At 44.8% G+C, this 15946-nt stretch overlaps 1 protein-coding gene across 1 annotated transcript; it reads left to right on the top strand.

The window, feature by feature from the left end:
• The first annotated feature begins 1055 nt into the window (after nucleotides 1-1055).
• TPI1 (triosephosphate isomerase 1) lies at nucleotides 1056-15398 on the top strand. Its single transcript, XM_089661719.1, has 6 exons — nucleotides 1056-1215; nucleotides 2010-2094; nucleotides 5511-5643; nucleotides 8170-8255; nucleotides 10999-11086; nucleotides 15106-15398. Exons 2-6 carry the CDS (start codon nucleotides 2017-2019, stop codon nucleotides 15222-15224), a joined length of 504 nt encoding a protein of 167 aa, XP_089517845.1. The 5' UTR covers nucleotides 1056-1215; nucleotides 2010-2016; the 3' UTR covers nucleotides 15225-15398.
• Nucleotides 15399-15946: the final 548 nt, after the last annotated feature.

Genomic DNA, 15946 nt, shown 5'->3' with positions numbered 1-15946 from the left:
TCTGCTCTAGGGGGGAAAGTGTCATGAAATGTCCAGTACTTCCCAGTATGAAGGCGCATGTGACTAATTCAGGCCATACATGGGGCAAATTCTGAACAAGTTTTCTTTAGAAAATCAGAAATTTTGTGTGTTTTTATAATCCGATGACGCCACTATTGATTTCGAAATTCGACCAACCAAGCCTTCCATTTCACCTCCTGTTGCTACAGAAAAAAATAATTTTTTGTGGCCAATTTCTTTTCTTTCCAGGTCACAGCTCACCTTAATTTCTTTCGTTTAGATTTCCTGCACGATTCTCCCATTGATTCGAAACTCGTTCGTTTTTCAAAAAATTTCCAACATGTCCAATCACTCAAATTCGATGGTCACATGAAAATCGGCCATTTTTGTGACCCACTAATAGTGCGAAATTCAAACAAAAATTCTTAGAAAAGATTTTCGAAAGAAAATTCTTTTGGCATTTGACCCGTGTGGCCAGCTTTACTCCTTTCTCCCATGTGATGGCGTTGGTGATTGCCCGTGTGGGGGCAGGGAGAAGGTTCTCAGCCTTGTGTAAGCTCCAGCAAGTGTCCTGCACAGGAATTCCTCTTCTATGGCAGCAAAAGGGAAGGTGATTGTAAGCTCTGGGGACCAGCATTGAGGTAAACCCATTTTCTGCTACATGGGCAAAGCACAGTTTCACTTTAGTAGGTCTAAGCCCAATTACTGGACCTAAACAATGTATCCTCAAAGGTCTTAGAGGAACGGAAGCTGAAGGAGATCAGCAGCTCTGGGATGCATAAAATGAGGTGATAACAGTAGTTTAGGGGAAAAGGCAATTGTTTGTCACACAGTGCTTCCAGCAAATGTCATTCGATCGGTTTAAATCGACTTGAAGGTGCCTTTCCACAGAGGAGCATTCTGACCCCCTACTAATGTCTGCCGGTTATCATCTTCTCTGTACATCTCATGGGGAGAGGATGAATCCGGTTCTCTTGGGGGCACAATTTTTGGAAAATTTTGGTCCTTTTCTGACTTGGCAGAGTGACTTTTTTCTTGGGGGGGGGGGGGAGAAACAATTACTGAAGCACCTTGTCCTGTCTTCCCTCCAGAGGTGGTCTGCGGAGCTCCTTCCATCTACTTGGACTTTGCACGACAGAAGTTGGACGCCAAGATTGGTGTAGCCGCCCAGAACTGTTACAAAGTCGCGAAAGGAGCGTTCACCGGGGAGATCAGGTATGATCTGTTAATGTGTCCTGTCTGCATGGAGTAGAACTGCTTACTGTGCCCTGCCTGTGCGGAGGGTTGGCGGCGGCGCCCTGCCTGTGCGGAGGGTTGGCGGCGGCGCCCTGCCTGTGCGGAGGGTTGGCGGCGGCGCCCTGCCTGTGCGGAGGGTTGGCGGCGGCGCCCTGCCTATGCGGAGGGTTGGCGGCGGCGCCCTGCCTACAGTGCTGTGAAAGTATTTATTTATTTGTCCCCTTCCTGTGGGTTTTTCTCCTTTTGCATGTTTGTCACACTTAAATAATTCAGATCATCCAACAAATGTTAGCACACAAAGATGACCAGAGTAAATACAAAATGTAGTTTTTTACACAATGATTTCATTTATTAAGGGAAAAAAGCTGCCCAAACCTGCCTGGCCCTATGTTGAAAAAGTTATTGGACCCCCCTCGCTAAATCTGAATAACTACATTTTTGGAAAGCGGATAAAAATTTTACTTGCCACACCCAGGCCTGATTTACTACCAGACCTGTTGAATCAAGAAATCACTTGCGTAGAAGCTGTCTGACAAAGTGCAGCATGCTAAAGATCTCAAAAAGCAACACGTCATATTTTTCTTAACAGCACTGTACATAAAGTAGAACTGCTTACCTTGGCTTGTCTGCATTGATGTTTACAATGTGTCCTGCCTACATGGAGTAGCACTGCTTACATTTTCCTGCCAACATGGAGTAGGACTGCTTACCTTGTCCTGCCTGCATTGAGTATTGCTGGTTACAATGTGTCCTGCCTACATTCTCTTCTACAGCCCGGCTATGATCAAAGATGTTGGTGCTACCTGGGTGATTCTTGGACATTCCGAGAGGAGACACGTGTTCGGGGAGTCAGATGAGGTGAGCACATCGTCCGCTTTACCCGGATACAACTAGGTCTGGGGAGAGTCTGTGTAAAAACCTTCACAAGTTGCAATTTTTGGTACTGATTGAAATAAGTGTTGTGCTGCGAGGAAAAACGTCAAATTCAATATATAGTGTATAACTAACAAATCACAAAGTCCTATAAACACAGAATCGGAGGCCCCCAAAATCTTCATGCACCAACCACCAAGTGATCTAATTCTGCTTACCAGATCCTTAGACCCTGCAACTCAAAAGGTCCAAATTGGCATTTAAAAGATGACAAATCCTGAATGGATGGATTGATGGATGACTCCAGCTGTCTTCCTCATACCTCCGCAAGCCTCTCTCTCTCATGGCATCCCCCCCCATAAGTGGTCACTGGATCGCTTCTCCTATACCAGACTCCGCAGCAAAAGCACATACCAAGGAAAGAGCAAGGAAATCCCATAGTGAATTACCGTTTAAAGAAAAAAAAAAATTTATTAAATCAAGTGGGTACTCACAGAACAGAATAACGAGCATAACATACAGCACTGCTGACTCGGCAAGCATGATGATGTCACCGCTAAACTCTGCCCAAAGTTTTTAGCAGTGACCTCAAACCTGCGTGGAGAGTTGGCGGTGCTGTATGTTATGCTTTTATAGGGTGTAACAGAACCGACCCCAGTCTGCGCTTGGGTACTTCCGTTAGAATACCGCTTCCCCGTCTGAACACCGACCACAGACACCACAGCCGACCATACAAGACTAGACACCACCAGTCTTGACGTAATCCAGAAGGTAAACTCATTTATTTGAACACCGATAAATATATACATTCAAGGGAACAATCTCCCTCCCCACTCTGCACAATGACCCAGGGCAGGGCAATCTACATTTAGTAACAAGAGACACACCAACACAGTCCCATCAGGGGGGAGGGCTGCTGGAGACCCCCCCCCCCCCACCAAGCCAATACACCACAACACCTACATCCCATAATAGTTTGCTCCCAAGCCAGACACACAATAGAACAATGGGATGCAACCACATAATGCCAAACAATCCACAACCCCAATATTAGGACAGATCACCCTGTACCCCTAACAGGCACAGGGTGACTTACACATAAGAGGGATATGGGGGGCTGAGACAGGGGTCTCCCTATCTCTCCAAAGTGAGCTGTGTTCTATGGGCCCTCACCCAAAGTGACTCCCGTCTCATAGGGTTTACCCACTTGGTTTATTGTTTTTAAATGCTACTTAACTATGGTGTTTCATTGCTCTTTCCTTGGTATGTGCTTTTGCTGTCCTGTATGTGAGAAGTGATCCAGTGACCATTTTTTGGGGGATACCATTCATGAGAGAGAGGTATGCAGAGCTGAGAGGAAGAGAGCTGGAGCCATCCATCCATTACCCATCCAGGATTTGTCATCTTTTAAATGCAGATTTGGAGCTTTTGAGCTGCGGGGGGTCTAAGGATCCGGTAAGCGGAATTACATCATCACTTGGTGGTTGGTGCATGAAGATTTTGGACACTTTTGGTGGACTCTGATATTTAGTTTATATCACTTTTGGGATTTGTTTGTTATACACCACATTGAATTAGAAGTTTTCCTGGCAGCGCAAAACTATTTTCAGTTGTCTTTCAATATGTGTTATCAGTGAGTGCTGCAGTCAGGAGTTTTTTTACTTCCTCACCTTCCTTTAAAGTGTTACTAAACTCACAACAGTACAATCAGTCTGTAGATGCAGTAAAGCATGCTTGTTATACTCACTGTGGGACCTAAGGGGTTAATCCTCTGCAGTGTGTAAAAAGGCTGTTTGATATGGTCTTCTCTGATCCTCCTCTTCTTCCACTGTCCCCAATATATTAACTGATAGTACAGAGCCCTTAGAGTCGTTCTGCACATGCTCAGTTTGTCGTGTATTGCTAGTGTTTTTTTATTTTGGGGGGGGGGGGGGGGGGAGTGAGCCACACATGGCCAATCAGTCGGTCATGCAGCCCCATAGGACAGTCAGAGGAGAATGAGAACTCCTACAAGTTTAATCAGTGCTCTGCCAGACACTTATAGAAGTCACAATCCTGCTATATACAGAGAGTATTTGAGTTTATATTTACCAAAATTGAATTTCCATGCGGTGTGTACTGTGGGAAACCAGATATAGTGAATGCGGGGTCCGGGGAGACCGGATATAGTGAATGCAGGGTCCGGGGGGACCGGATATAGTGAATGCGGGGTCCGGGGGGACCGGATATAGTGAGTGCGGGGTCCGGGGGGACCGGATATAGTGGGTGCGGGGTCCGGGGGGACCGGATATAGTGGGTGCGGGGTCCGGGGGGACCGGATATAGTGGGTGCGGGGTCCGGGGGGACCGGATATAGTGGGTGCGGGGTCCGGGGGGACCGGATATAGTGGGTGCGGGGTCCGGGGGGACCGGATATAGTGGGTGCGGGGTCCGGGGGGACCGGATATAGTGGGTGCGGGGTCCGGGGGGACCGGATATAGTGGGTGGGGGGACCGGATATAGTGGGTGCGGGGTCCGGGGGGACCGGATATAGTGGGTGCGGGGTCCGGGGTTTAGCAACACTTTAATTTTGATTAAGTTGGGTTAAGCACAATATTGGATCACATTGTGTTGATTGACCTTTAATGTCCAGAGATCCTTGATGTTTGGATGCCGAGATCGTATTTATCAGCATTGTTTTGTGTCGTTAAGGTATCTAAATCCAAAAACAAAATTGTCATATTGCGCTTTCCTGATCCAGGTGGCTACATTGGTTTTCTCCTTTTTCAGGCCACCTTATCACCTGGTACAGGAACACTTCCTGTCCTAGGGTGACAACACACACTCACCGGACCCAGTGTTGTTGCTGTAGGACACCCTAGGACTAGCAGGATACAGTTTGGCCGCCTAAATTTATGAAGATTTGCAAAATTTTATAACAAACTAAAATGTTTTTTTTCTCTATTTTTCCTTCCAAATTTTCACTATTAAAATTTTATTTAATCCAATAGTCAATAAATACCACCAAGAGAGCTCTGTCTGGGGAAAAAATGTGTAAATTTAACTGCAGTGTTGCATGTCTGAGTAACTGTCATTCAAAGTGTGACAGTGCTGAAATCTGTAAATCCTGCTGGACAGGCAGGGGGGTGAAAGTGTAGTGGATTGAAGTGGTAAATAGTTGATGTATTTTTATCTGCATCAGGAAGATGGCTGCAGTGATAGGTTTATTCCCCACTGAGAGTCATCCAGTCCACCCCGGCTGCTCCACAATCTTTATTCCTTTGGAAAGGCTGCATCTCTTTCCTCCCACTGGTGGACGTCCTTTCCCATAGGCATTGGCTGGTTGCTTAATTTTCAAAACTGAAACAGCCCCAACTTTGAGTGTTCAATGGTGTCAAACATCTGCTCGTCTTGTCTGTACAGCTGATTGGCCAGAAGGTGGCACATGCTCTATCCGAGGGTGTGGGGGTCATCGCTTGTATCGGGGAGAAGCTGGACCAGCGGGAAGCAGGAATCACAGACAAAATTGTGGCTGAGCAGACAAAGTTTATTGCAGGTGGGTTTAATTATTTATTTATTTTTTTTTACTTGGTCTGTAATTGTGTTATGTTTGTACAGTCACCCCCCCCCCCCTCTTTTGAGAGGAACCCTTAAGGAAATGTAAGGTACCCCTGCTAAAAGTGTCCCTTTTTTATATTGGTGGTCATTGGGAAGAATGCCATCAGACAGATAAAGATCTCTGTCATCCCAGTGGATCTTCCAAGTGAAATTGGCCCTGGAACTATCTAGGCATCAGATGGGTCAATCTGCTCAAGGAACCCCCAGAAACCTTGGAGAAACCAAAGGTTCCACTGAGCCCTGGTTGAGAAGGGCTGTAAGGCCTTCTACGTCCTGGCATGGTATAATATCATGCCACCGATTCTTCCAAGTGCCGTTGGCCCCAGAACAAAGTACCATCGGATGTGAGGTCAGTCACATCCACGGCTCACAGAAACAAGGCACCCTCTGAAGAGGTACCCTGGGGTTCAACAGAGCCCTGGTTGAGAATGTCTGTCTGTGTTGGGTCTTTTACAACCTTGCATGGTACACCTGTCATGCCACTGGCTCTTCCAAGTGCCGTTGGCCCCAGAACAAAGTACCATCGGATGGGAGGTCAGTCACAGCTCAAGGAAACAAGGCAACCTTTGGAGAGGTACCCTGGGGTTCAACAGAACCCTGGTTGAGAGTGTCTGTCTGTAAAAGACCCAACACAGACAGACATTCTCAACCAGGGCTCTGTTGAACCCCAGGGTACCTCTCCAAAGGTTGCCTTGTTTCCTTGAGCTGTGACTGACCTCCCATCCGATGGTACTTTGTTCTGGGGCCAATGGCACTTGGAAGAGCCAGTGGCATGACACAGTTGTACCATGAAAGGTTGTAAAAGACCCAACACAGACAACCTTGTATGGTACAACTGTGTTATGCCACTGGCTCTTCCAAGTGGCATTAGCCCTGGAACTAACCAGGTACCATCTGATGGGAGGTCAATTTGGTCACAGCTCAAGAAACCCTCAGCAACTTCTACATGAACTCAAAGGTTCACCTTGGTTGATAAAAGCTTTGCTGGGCCATCTACACCCTGGCTTGGTATAGTCTTCACTGGAAAACACAATTGGCAATCATTGTCTAACATTTATCGAAAACCTGTTCTGAGAGAAACAGACTGCCATTCCTAACCCCTTCTAAGAAATGTAAATTGTCAGTTTCTGGTTTTGATACCTTGAGGCACAAGCCAGGAGCAAGGTTGCAGACAAAGTCCAAGTGTCAAGGATAGGATCTCCTAGAAGGGTAGGAGTTACTACAGACACCTTCGATTGTATGTGTAAACTTCATGCTGACAAGGGAGCCAAAGAGCCTGGAAAATGTAAACAGGAGACAAGAGCCCGCCTGCTGATGGAATATAACTTGAAAAAATAAATGTATATGAATATTTTATTGCCTGAAAGAAAAATGCTTAATTATTATGTCTTGCTACAGTAGAGGAAAGATTTATAGAACCACAAGATCCCTTTGCTTTAATGGCAACCTGAGTCATGTAGTGAAGATTTGTGAAACCTCTGACCTCATGAATAGCAAAAAGAGAAAAACCTGATGGGTTCCCATCTTTCATGCCCCCATCTTTCATGCCCCGCTCCCAATTGTCTGAAACGGGTGGACTGACAACTCATGGGGCCCCTGGGCAATAGGGGATCATGGGGCCCCTGTGTCCTTGCCCAAACTCAAAAAAGCCTATGAAAAAGATACCAGGGGCATCTCATGGGGCCCCTTACTGACCCCGGGCCCTCGGGCAGTGCCCGAGTTTCCAAATGGTCAGTCCGCCCCTGGTCTGAAAAGTTAACATTCACCTGTCCTGTTTTTCCCCTCCACTTTTTAGGAAAGCAGACCGTTTTTAGGGTTTTTTTCTTTTTTCCTAAATATACCAATTTCCTCATTTTGGGCTAGAATGTTCCACCACATCCCAGGAGGCATTACTTTCCATTCATGAAAACCAAGGCAGCACCAGATCTCACATGTGCAAACAGGTATCTGGTGTCCTGTCTGTAAATTGTGGAAAGTAATGCATTCTAAATTGTGGCACCCCAGAAAGCATTACTATCCTCCCTTCATGGAACAGCATGAAAATGAGCACCATAGGGCCTCCACAATCACCTTAGGTTTTGGTAAGGATGAGTGATCTAAGAATTGGAGTGCCACACTGTAATAAAGTCCAATAATAAAATGTTTGCAAAGGCGACATGTTTCGGGGCTCTCTGCCCCTTATATCAGGGCTTGACATATAGGAAAATGGTGGCTTGAGACAGGACCTCTAGTAGACCAGTGGTGCAAGAGATGAGGGCAACGTTGGATCTGCTGGGCTTCTAAGTAGGTTATTACTGCACAAAAGAACCAACTGAAAAGAGGAAGATGTATTTTCATTTGGAGGGTGAAGTGATTTTTGTTTTTTGTGATCTATGTATTTTTTTTTTTTTTTTTTTTGCTTTTTTGTGATTGTGATTTTTTTTATTTATTTTTTAATAATTCGAATTCCCTTTTCTTTTTACAGACAACGTAAAGGACTGGAGCAAGGTTGTTCTGGCTTATGAACCCGTCTGGGCTATCGGTACAGGCAAGACAGCCACTCCCCAGCAGGTGAGGTGCCAAAAATTCCGCACTTGGCTCAGACTGGCTGTTTACCATCTACATTTGTATATACTACATATGGGTACAGTTTGAGACACAGAATTGTGAAATTTCCTTTTTGGGTCTTCTACAAGTGGGGCTGATTTTAATGCGGTTCCCGCATTCTCCACCACTTGTGTAGCAATCTAATGAGGGAAATTCTATATAACATTTATAGGTAAAGTTGATCCAGGGAATATCTGATTGCCTCTCGGGGGATCAGAAAGGAATTTTTTTTTTTTCCCCCTGCGGGAGCAAATTGGATCGTGCTTTGCTGGTTTTTTTGCCTTCCTCTGGATCAACTGTGGGTGTAGGATTAACTTTTTTTTTTTTTTTTAATTCAATGGTTGAACTGGATGGACTTTTTGTCTTTCTTTTTTTTTTTTTTTTTTTTTTTTCCGCCAGAGTTTTCGATAGTCTTTCAGTTATCCAGTGTGTGTTTGTGTATTCATTTTGTTCTCTATCTGCACAACTGAACAAACCTCATCTAGGAGATAGTAAAAATGTGTCCTAAATCTGATGGGGTTCCGTTGACCTCCCGCCACTGCTGGCAGCCTTATACAGTATTTAGTTCCTTTCATCACTGGGGGAGGGTCTCCTGGAGTTTTCGGTGGCATTGTTGCCCATGTTGGGGCTGATACCTGCCTTGCAGCACTAGGGACCCTGGTTGGAATTCTGGTCAGGACTCTAGCTGCATGGCGTTGGCAGGTTCTTTGTGCTGGCATGGGTTTTGTTCTGTCTCTCCAATCTAAGCATTGAAAGTGTGATCTCTGTAACTTAGTTGTGATGAGATAGCGATAACTCCAATCTTAGTTGAATAACACAGGCAGTGACTTGATCCAGACGACACCTTGTAGATCTTGTGAAGTTTATTCCATAAACTGAGAGAATCTTACAACAATGAACATCAGATAGGTAAAAAGATCATAATGTGATCTACTACATGAGGCTTAAAGCTGAAATGCATTACTAGGAAAATGAATAAAAGGGTGGGGCTATCTATACAGCATGAACTAAAGGAAAGGGAGGAGAAGAGACAAAATATAAAGAACACTTAAAGGCATATGACAGTCATGTGAAACATGAAAGGTTTAATTCCATAGACCTGGTTGTAGGTTAATAGCTGCTCTTCTAGTATGCATGCCTGGAAGATGGGGACTGTAATCTAAAATGGCACTCCCCTTAATCATCACTTGTGTAAAATAACTTATCAATTCCATACATGTGTAGAATAAATGTCCCAACAATAAAGTCCAACAGCTGAAATGTGATATTCAACCATTGGTGATCATTCCAAATCCTCGTGCATAAAAATACCAAGTGTAAAAAAAAATGTACTGCAACCACTAGGAGCTCTAACTACTCACCTCCAAAAATGACAAATGCATCAGTGGTTCATATAGTGAACTCGGTGTAGTTATTCCCCCCGAGGTCATCGGAGGACAAGGGGGCGCTCTTTACATCTGGAGGAAAAGAGATTTAATCTCCAAACACAGAAAGGTTTCTCCACAGTAAGAGCTGTGAGAATGTGGAATAGACTCCCTCAAGAGTTGGTTGTGGTCAGCTCAGTGGATTGCTGTAGGAAAGTCCTGGATTCTTTCTTGGATACACAGAATATAACTGGATATAACATTTATAGGGAAAGTTGATCCAGGGAATATCCGATTGCCTCTAGGGCAGTGGTTCTCAACCTGTGGGTCGCGACCCCTTTGGGGGTCAAACGACCCTTTCACAGGGGTCCCCTAAGACCATCAGAAAACACATATTTCCAATGTGTAAAGAGCAGCTACTGTGTAGAGAGCAGCTACTCTGTTAAAAGCTGCTACTGTGTTGAAAGCGGCAGTATTGGAGGTAAAAGGACACTCATGAATTATAATTACTGGGTAAACAATTTTATGGTTGGGGGTCACCACAACATGAGGAACTGTATTAAAGGGTCATGGCATTAGGAAGGTTAAGAACCACTGCTCTAGGGGGAACAGGAAGGAATTTTTTTTTCCCTGCAGGAGCAGATTGGATCGTGCTTTGCTGGGTTCTTCTTTTTTTTTTTTTTTTGCCTTCCTCTGGATCAACTGTGGGTGTAGGATTGTAACTTTTTTTTTTTTTTTACTATGGGTTGAACTGGATGGACTTTTCTTTTCAGCCAGACTAACTATGTAACTGACCTTTAGTAATAGAGGTTAGACGGCACTTGCTACCCTCGGTTGAGCTGGTGCAGAAAAGAGCAGCCAATCTCTTTAATGATCCTCAAGTCATGCCACAGACTGCTCATGTATAGATATCATGTATAAATAGAAAAGGGAATGGATAGTGCTCACTGCGTGTATTAAATGACAGATCTAAGGACTAAAAAAAACTCTGTTGTATAATAACCTGTAATACAGTGCTGTCACGTACAAACTGTCTGTATCCCGCACCGATCTCGCTGCCCAGCCATCCCGGAAATAAAGCATGATGAAGTCTTCTCTCCATCAGCATGTGGCTCCACCCCTATACGTGTTACATCTAAGGGGCAGGACTTCCTCAGTAGGACTCTATATAAATGCCAGAGTCTGTGTTGTCTCCCAGAGTCCATTGTGACAATTTTTTTTTTCTTACTATTCTGTTTCTGGGGTAATGCCTAGTATGTAGTTCTACATAACCACATTTGAGATTCTGATTCTTACAGATGTTTTGAGTTTTGCAATCTTACCAGTTCTATATCTCCTTCCAGGCTCAGGAGGTGCACGCCAAGCTCCGGGAATGGTTGAAAGCCCACGTGTCTGACCAAGTCGCACAGTCAGTTCGGATCATCTATGGAGGTAAAGTCTTTCGGTGACTAGTGTGGGGTACGACCACGTTTTGCAGACCTTTATAGCTGGACTGGAGCAGTTGACAATGCAGCAAGCTAAGCAGAGCAGCTCAGAATTCCCATGGACTTGCTGGATTTAGGCATCTGTACACCTTCCAACCTCTGGGCCTCTGTAGTTGGGAAACCTCTCTGGGGTTAGACCATACAGCCCAGATGATACTCTTGTTCCCCAGGTGCTGCTAGCTTACCAATGGTAGACCTCCTGTATGAATGCACATATCCCTTCAGTGGTGAAAGATGGTTACTCCCTTGGAGTGTTCATACAACTTTCACCTGCTTGTGGTGTATATCCAGCTGTAGTGGGTTGTCCCAAATTTTTTCCAGGCCAACTGGGAGATCTCTTGAGTTCTTGGTTTCTGGACTCACTGCTAGTAGTGTCGGGGGGAGACCTCTATCCATGTAATACATGAGTTCTTTGAAGCCCAACTCTAGCTCTGCTGCAAAAATATAGTGATGGGCCTCTTGCACATAGAGAATATTCTGCATCTTTAGTCAATGCAAGTATAGGTAGCCCTTGGCACTCAAGCTGTGGTAACCTATGTATCCCATCATGCCTCTGAAAAGTCTTGCTGTGCCTGATGGGACTTGTACTTCTCCAACAGCTGAAGTGCTGCAGGTGTCCTACCCCTGGTCTAAGGGGGATGTTAGAGGGTCATACTTGCCCTCCATTACAAACCCATGACACTAGGTGCAATGCTTTTTCACCCTGGCATGTGGGCAGGCCATTAGAATGACTACCAGCAATGCAGGGGGCAGCCAAGGACATATTTTCCACAAGGCACTTGCCTAGGGCGGCATTTTTCAGGGGGCAAGCACCTCCCCCCAGAAGAAGGTATGGAAGAAGGGACACGTGCGCCATGGGGGAACCAGATGAGATCTGAGAGAGGCTGGGGTCTGCTTGATGGTGTATGTAGAGCCTGACACTCATTCTGGGTAATGTCCAGAGCTGTGAAGATGAGTGTCTCTCTCTATTGCTGAGGAGGGGGTTGGGGGAAGGCTTTCCCAGGTTGTTGGTCAATGTCAGGCTCTCTCCGTGGGAAGGGGGGGTGTTCGTGTCCGTGGGGGCAGATCTTTGTGTTGCCTAGGGCAGCACAAAACCTAAATACACCACTGGGGGCAGCCACTTGACTGCAGAAGAGCAGCTTTGGGGGACCAGTCGACTGGCAGGCATGGAAGCCTGTAGGGCTGTGGAGTAATAGCAATGGCTGGTTGGGGTGCAGACCAATGGTTATATCCTCCAAAAGTGCCAGGTAGGTTGGTGAAATCCTCAGCACCATATTAAAAATGTGGGGAGGGGGGGGATAGGTTACCTACAAACTTGGCGTCAGCCTGACTAGAGCATAATAAGCAAAGCACACAGTGGTGTCAGTGACACATATCCAGAGACCGCTCCCCAGGTGATTTACAGCTACAGACCAGGCTTGGCCTTACCTTGGAGAAATCCTTTAAATTTTGAACTCTTAGGCAACCCTTGCTAAACACTATGGGGATGATGTACCAAAACTGGAGGGTGCAAAATTTGTTGCAGCTCTGCATAGAAAACCAATCCGCTTCCAGGTTTTTTTCTCAAAACTTAGAAGTTGACGTTAGAAGCTGATTGGCTCCCGTGCACAGCTGCACCAGATTTTGCGCTCTCCAGTAAAAGTAAATAAACTGCTGTGTGTACATTTCATGGGAAAATCTCATAATCTGCTGACGGGAGTTTTAAATACAAATATGGCATACCTAGAGCATTTGACCCCCTTTTTTAAAAATAAGTTAAAAAAATAAATAAAAAAATTTTTTTTTTTTTTTTTTTATTTAAACGCTGCCTTGGCAACCACAATTACAATTAATGAAGAATGGCCAGAAAAGGATCGCTGAAAACTGTAGTGTCCCCTTATGCTAGTCGTCAGCAGAAAAGGGTCCCCCTTACATTAGTGGTTGGTGCCCTCATACATTCTATGAGTGATTTGAGAATTAAGGTACCTTATAGGCAAAACATTTTTTCCAGTTTAAATAGAGTAAGGGAGGGTTATAACCCCTGTAAGGTTTATTTTTGCCATCTGTCCCATTTGGGAGACTTCACTTCCTATCCCATAGCCAAAACAAGAAGTGAGAGGAAATCCCTGCAAGTTAAGGGAATCTCTTGGGGACCCCCAGGTCACCAGAACTAGTGTCCTTATTGGAAGATTTCTCCTCCTCATTCCTTTTCTCGGGACAACCCAAAATTTGGGAATTTCTTTTACTTTCAATGATAATGGTGAATGGGACAGACAGAGGGTGAATCTCCCTAATGGAGGCACAGATGGCATTAAAAACTGACAGGGGTTCCAATCAATCTTCAATAATAAACATGCATTATGGATGCATCTGGTGCGATTTACTGATCCTAAAATGACTCCATTTGAGTGGTCCCTTATAAACTAATCCATCTTCAGTCTATCCTTTAGTTATGCTTTAAAGCACCACACCATAATATTCAGGTCCAGGCCCAAGTTTATGTCAGTATTGGCATGTTGGATGCGGTCTAGCAGCTTCTACTACCGCTCTATAATATTCAAGCCCAATAATAAAATGTTTGCAGAGCCAACACGTTTTGGGAGCTCCATCTCTGCCCCTTTCATTTGGGTTTGAACGAATGATACATTGTAGGTGGAATCTGCTTATAGTTGGATAATGTTAGCGTGAATTGGCACACAATCCGTAAGAAGCTGCTCCACATACATGGATACCATGCATCGTTCTTTCACGCTGTGAAGGGGGAGGGGAGAGAGTCCCCAGAATGTGTCAGCTTTGCAAACATTTTATTATTGGACTTGAATATTAGTGTGGCACTTCAGTTCTTAATTACACATCCATACCACAACCCAAAGTGATTGTGGAGGTCCTATGGTGTGTAGAAGCTGCCAACCTAATGTCCAGATTTTTTAGGTCTACTCCTTTCCTCAAATATTTAGATGCAAAGCAATCGCACAGAATCCTTGGGTTTCCGGGTGCCTTCCAGCCACTTTTTCTAAACCTTTGCATTTGTAGTCATTTGTAGGTGGGAGATCGTTTTTGTAGTCATTTGTAGGTGGGAGATCGTTTTTGTAGTCATTTGTAGGTGGGAGATCGTTTTTGTAGTCATTTGTAGGTGGGAGATCGTTTTTGTAGTCATTTGTAGGTGGGAGATCGTTTTTGTAGTCATTTGTAGGTGGGAGATCGTTTTTGTAGTCATTTGTAGGTGGGAGATCGTTTTTGTAGTCATTTGTAGGTGGGCGATCGTTTTTGTAGTCATTTGTAGATGGGCGATCAATCTGTCCTTGCTCAAGGAACCTCTAGCAACCTCTGGAGGAACCCTGGATGAGAGCCTAGTATAGATTATGGCTGCCTCTAATGTTTCTTTGCTTTCTATTATGTGTCAACTGCTGACTAACTGGGAAGAGGAGTGGACCATGAGAGGCCTACATAGGTTGGGGTGGGTGACCAATGTCTAAAGTAGCATTTCTCAACCAGGGTTCCGTGGAACTCTAGGGTTCCTCTAGAAGTTGCTAGGGGTTCTTTGAGCAATGAGCAACTTCTTCCTCTCCAGGTAAGTTCCCACTGACACATTGATCTTTTTCTCTATCTAAAAGGGGCTCATTCTTCCCAATGACCAAGTATAAGGAGCAGTCTGACCATCACACTGATGTATCATGAGCTGTAGATATAATAATTTTTAGTAGGGGTTGCCTGAGATTTGAAAAGTTATTTCAAGCATTCTGCTGTGTTGAAGAGATTGAGAGGCTGATCTAGTGATTCTTCCACTCCCTTGTTACATTTAAATAAAACGAAACTTTGTGAAGGACCTTGTATGTTGGGGAACCCATCAGGTCGGACTGGTGTCTTTTTGACTTTCCAAAAAAATGTAACCCCACGCTGACCCTCATACCTGAGCATTTCACTTGTCGGTCTCTACAATATTATTTATTCAGCTGCTCCTCAACTTTTTTTTTGTCTTCTCGGCAGGTTCCGTCACAGGAGGCACCTGCAAGGAACTGGCCTCCCAACCCGACATTGATGGCTTCCTCGTGGGTGGAGCTTCCCTGAAACCAGAATTCATTGAAATCATCAACGCCAAGTGTTAATCCCGCCCATTCACAAATCCTCGCCTTCCCGTAAACGGTTTAGAACAAAGTACTGTGTCTGTCTCCCTCCTTGTGTCCTGTAGTCTCTCTGTGATCATCCTAATGGCCTGGGGAAAGTCTCGGTGTGGAGACGTGTGGTTGACGTAGCACATGTAATAAAGAAACTTTCTGGTTTTGATGTGTTTTGTGTTGTCTGTGGGATGTCTCCTCCATGGTTTGTAGATTCATAATGCCCCTTGTTAGCAGTGCAGGGTAGGGACAGGAACTGACATTTGTAATAGCCCAACTCTGCTCCTTGGCTCTCAAAGGTGGTGGGTTTTTTTTTTTGTTTTTTTTTAGCATTTACTTATCTCCATTAAAATTCAAGATGGCACTGTATGCAAAATTTTACACCACTGCACATGTGCATCCCCTTATACTACACACTGTTTATTGTGCTGTATGCTATATTGCACACGGTTTACAGTACTGCATACCACTCTATTCTCCATACAGCTGTACATTTGCCATTGCAAGACTCCACATTGTACACTGAGCTGTACACCACTCTGTTCTGCTTGCAGTTGGATACTTGACTGCAAGTCTCCACTCTGTATGTTGAGCTCCCCCTTTGTAAACTGCACTGTGTACACTGTGCTGTATGCTGCACTCCACTCCTTGCTGTACAGTATACTGTACACTGCTCCACTCTGTATACTATAAGAGGCCATAACTAGTAGGAG

Source organism: Staurois parvus, unplaced genomic scaffold (genome assembly GCF_062004578.1).
Source record: "Staurois parvus isolate SC_StPar_1 unplaced genomic scaffold, SC_StPar_1.0 ptg001376l, whole genome shotgun sequence".
Classification (NCBI taxonomy): Eukaryota; Metazoa; Chordata; class Amphibia; order Anura; family Ranidae; genus Staurois; species Staurois parvus.
This window is presented reverse-complemented; position numbering and strand designations above follow the sequence as displayed.

What these genes read in the sequence shown, in the direction of transcription:
- TPI1 (XM_089661719.1), top strand. Translation starts at nt 2,017, where the DNA reads ATGATCAAAGATGTTGGTGCTACCTGGGTGATTCTTGGACATTCCGAG. An exon ending in AGACAGCCACTCCCCAGCAG is followed by an intron (nt 8,256 to 10,998) that starts GTGAGGTGCCAA and finishes ATCTCCTTCCAG; the next exon opens with GCTCAGGAGGTGCACGCCAA. An exon ending in AGTTCGGATCATCTATGGAG is followed by an intron (nt 11,087 to 15,105) that starts GTAAAGTCTTTC and finishes TCTTCTCGGCAG; the next exon opens with GTTCCGTCACAGGAGGCACC.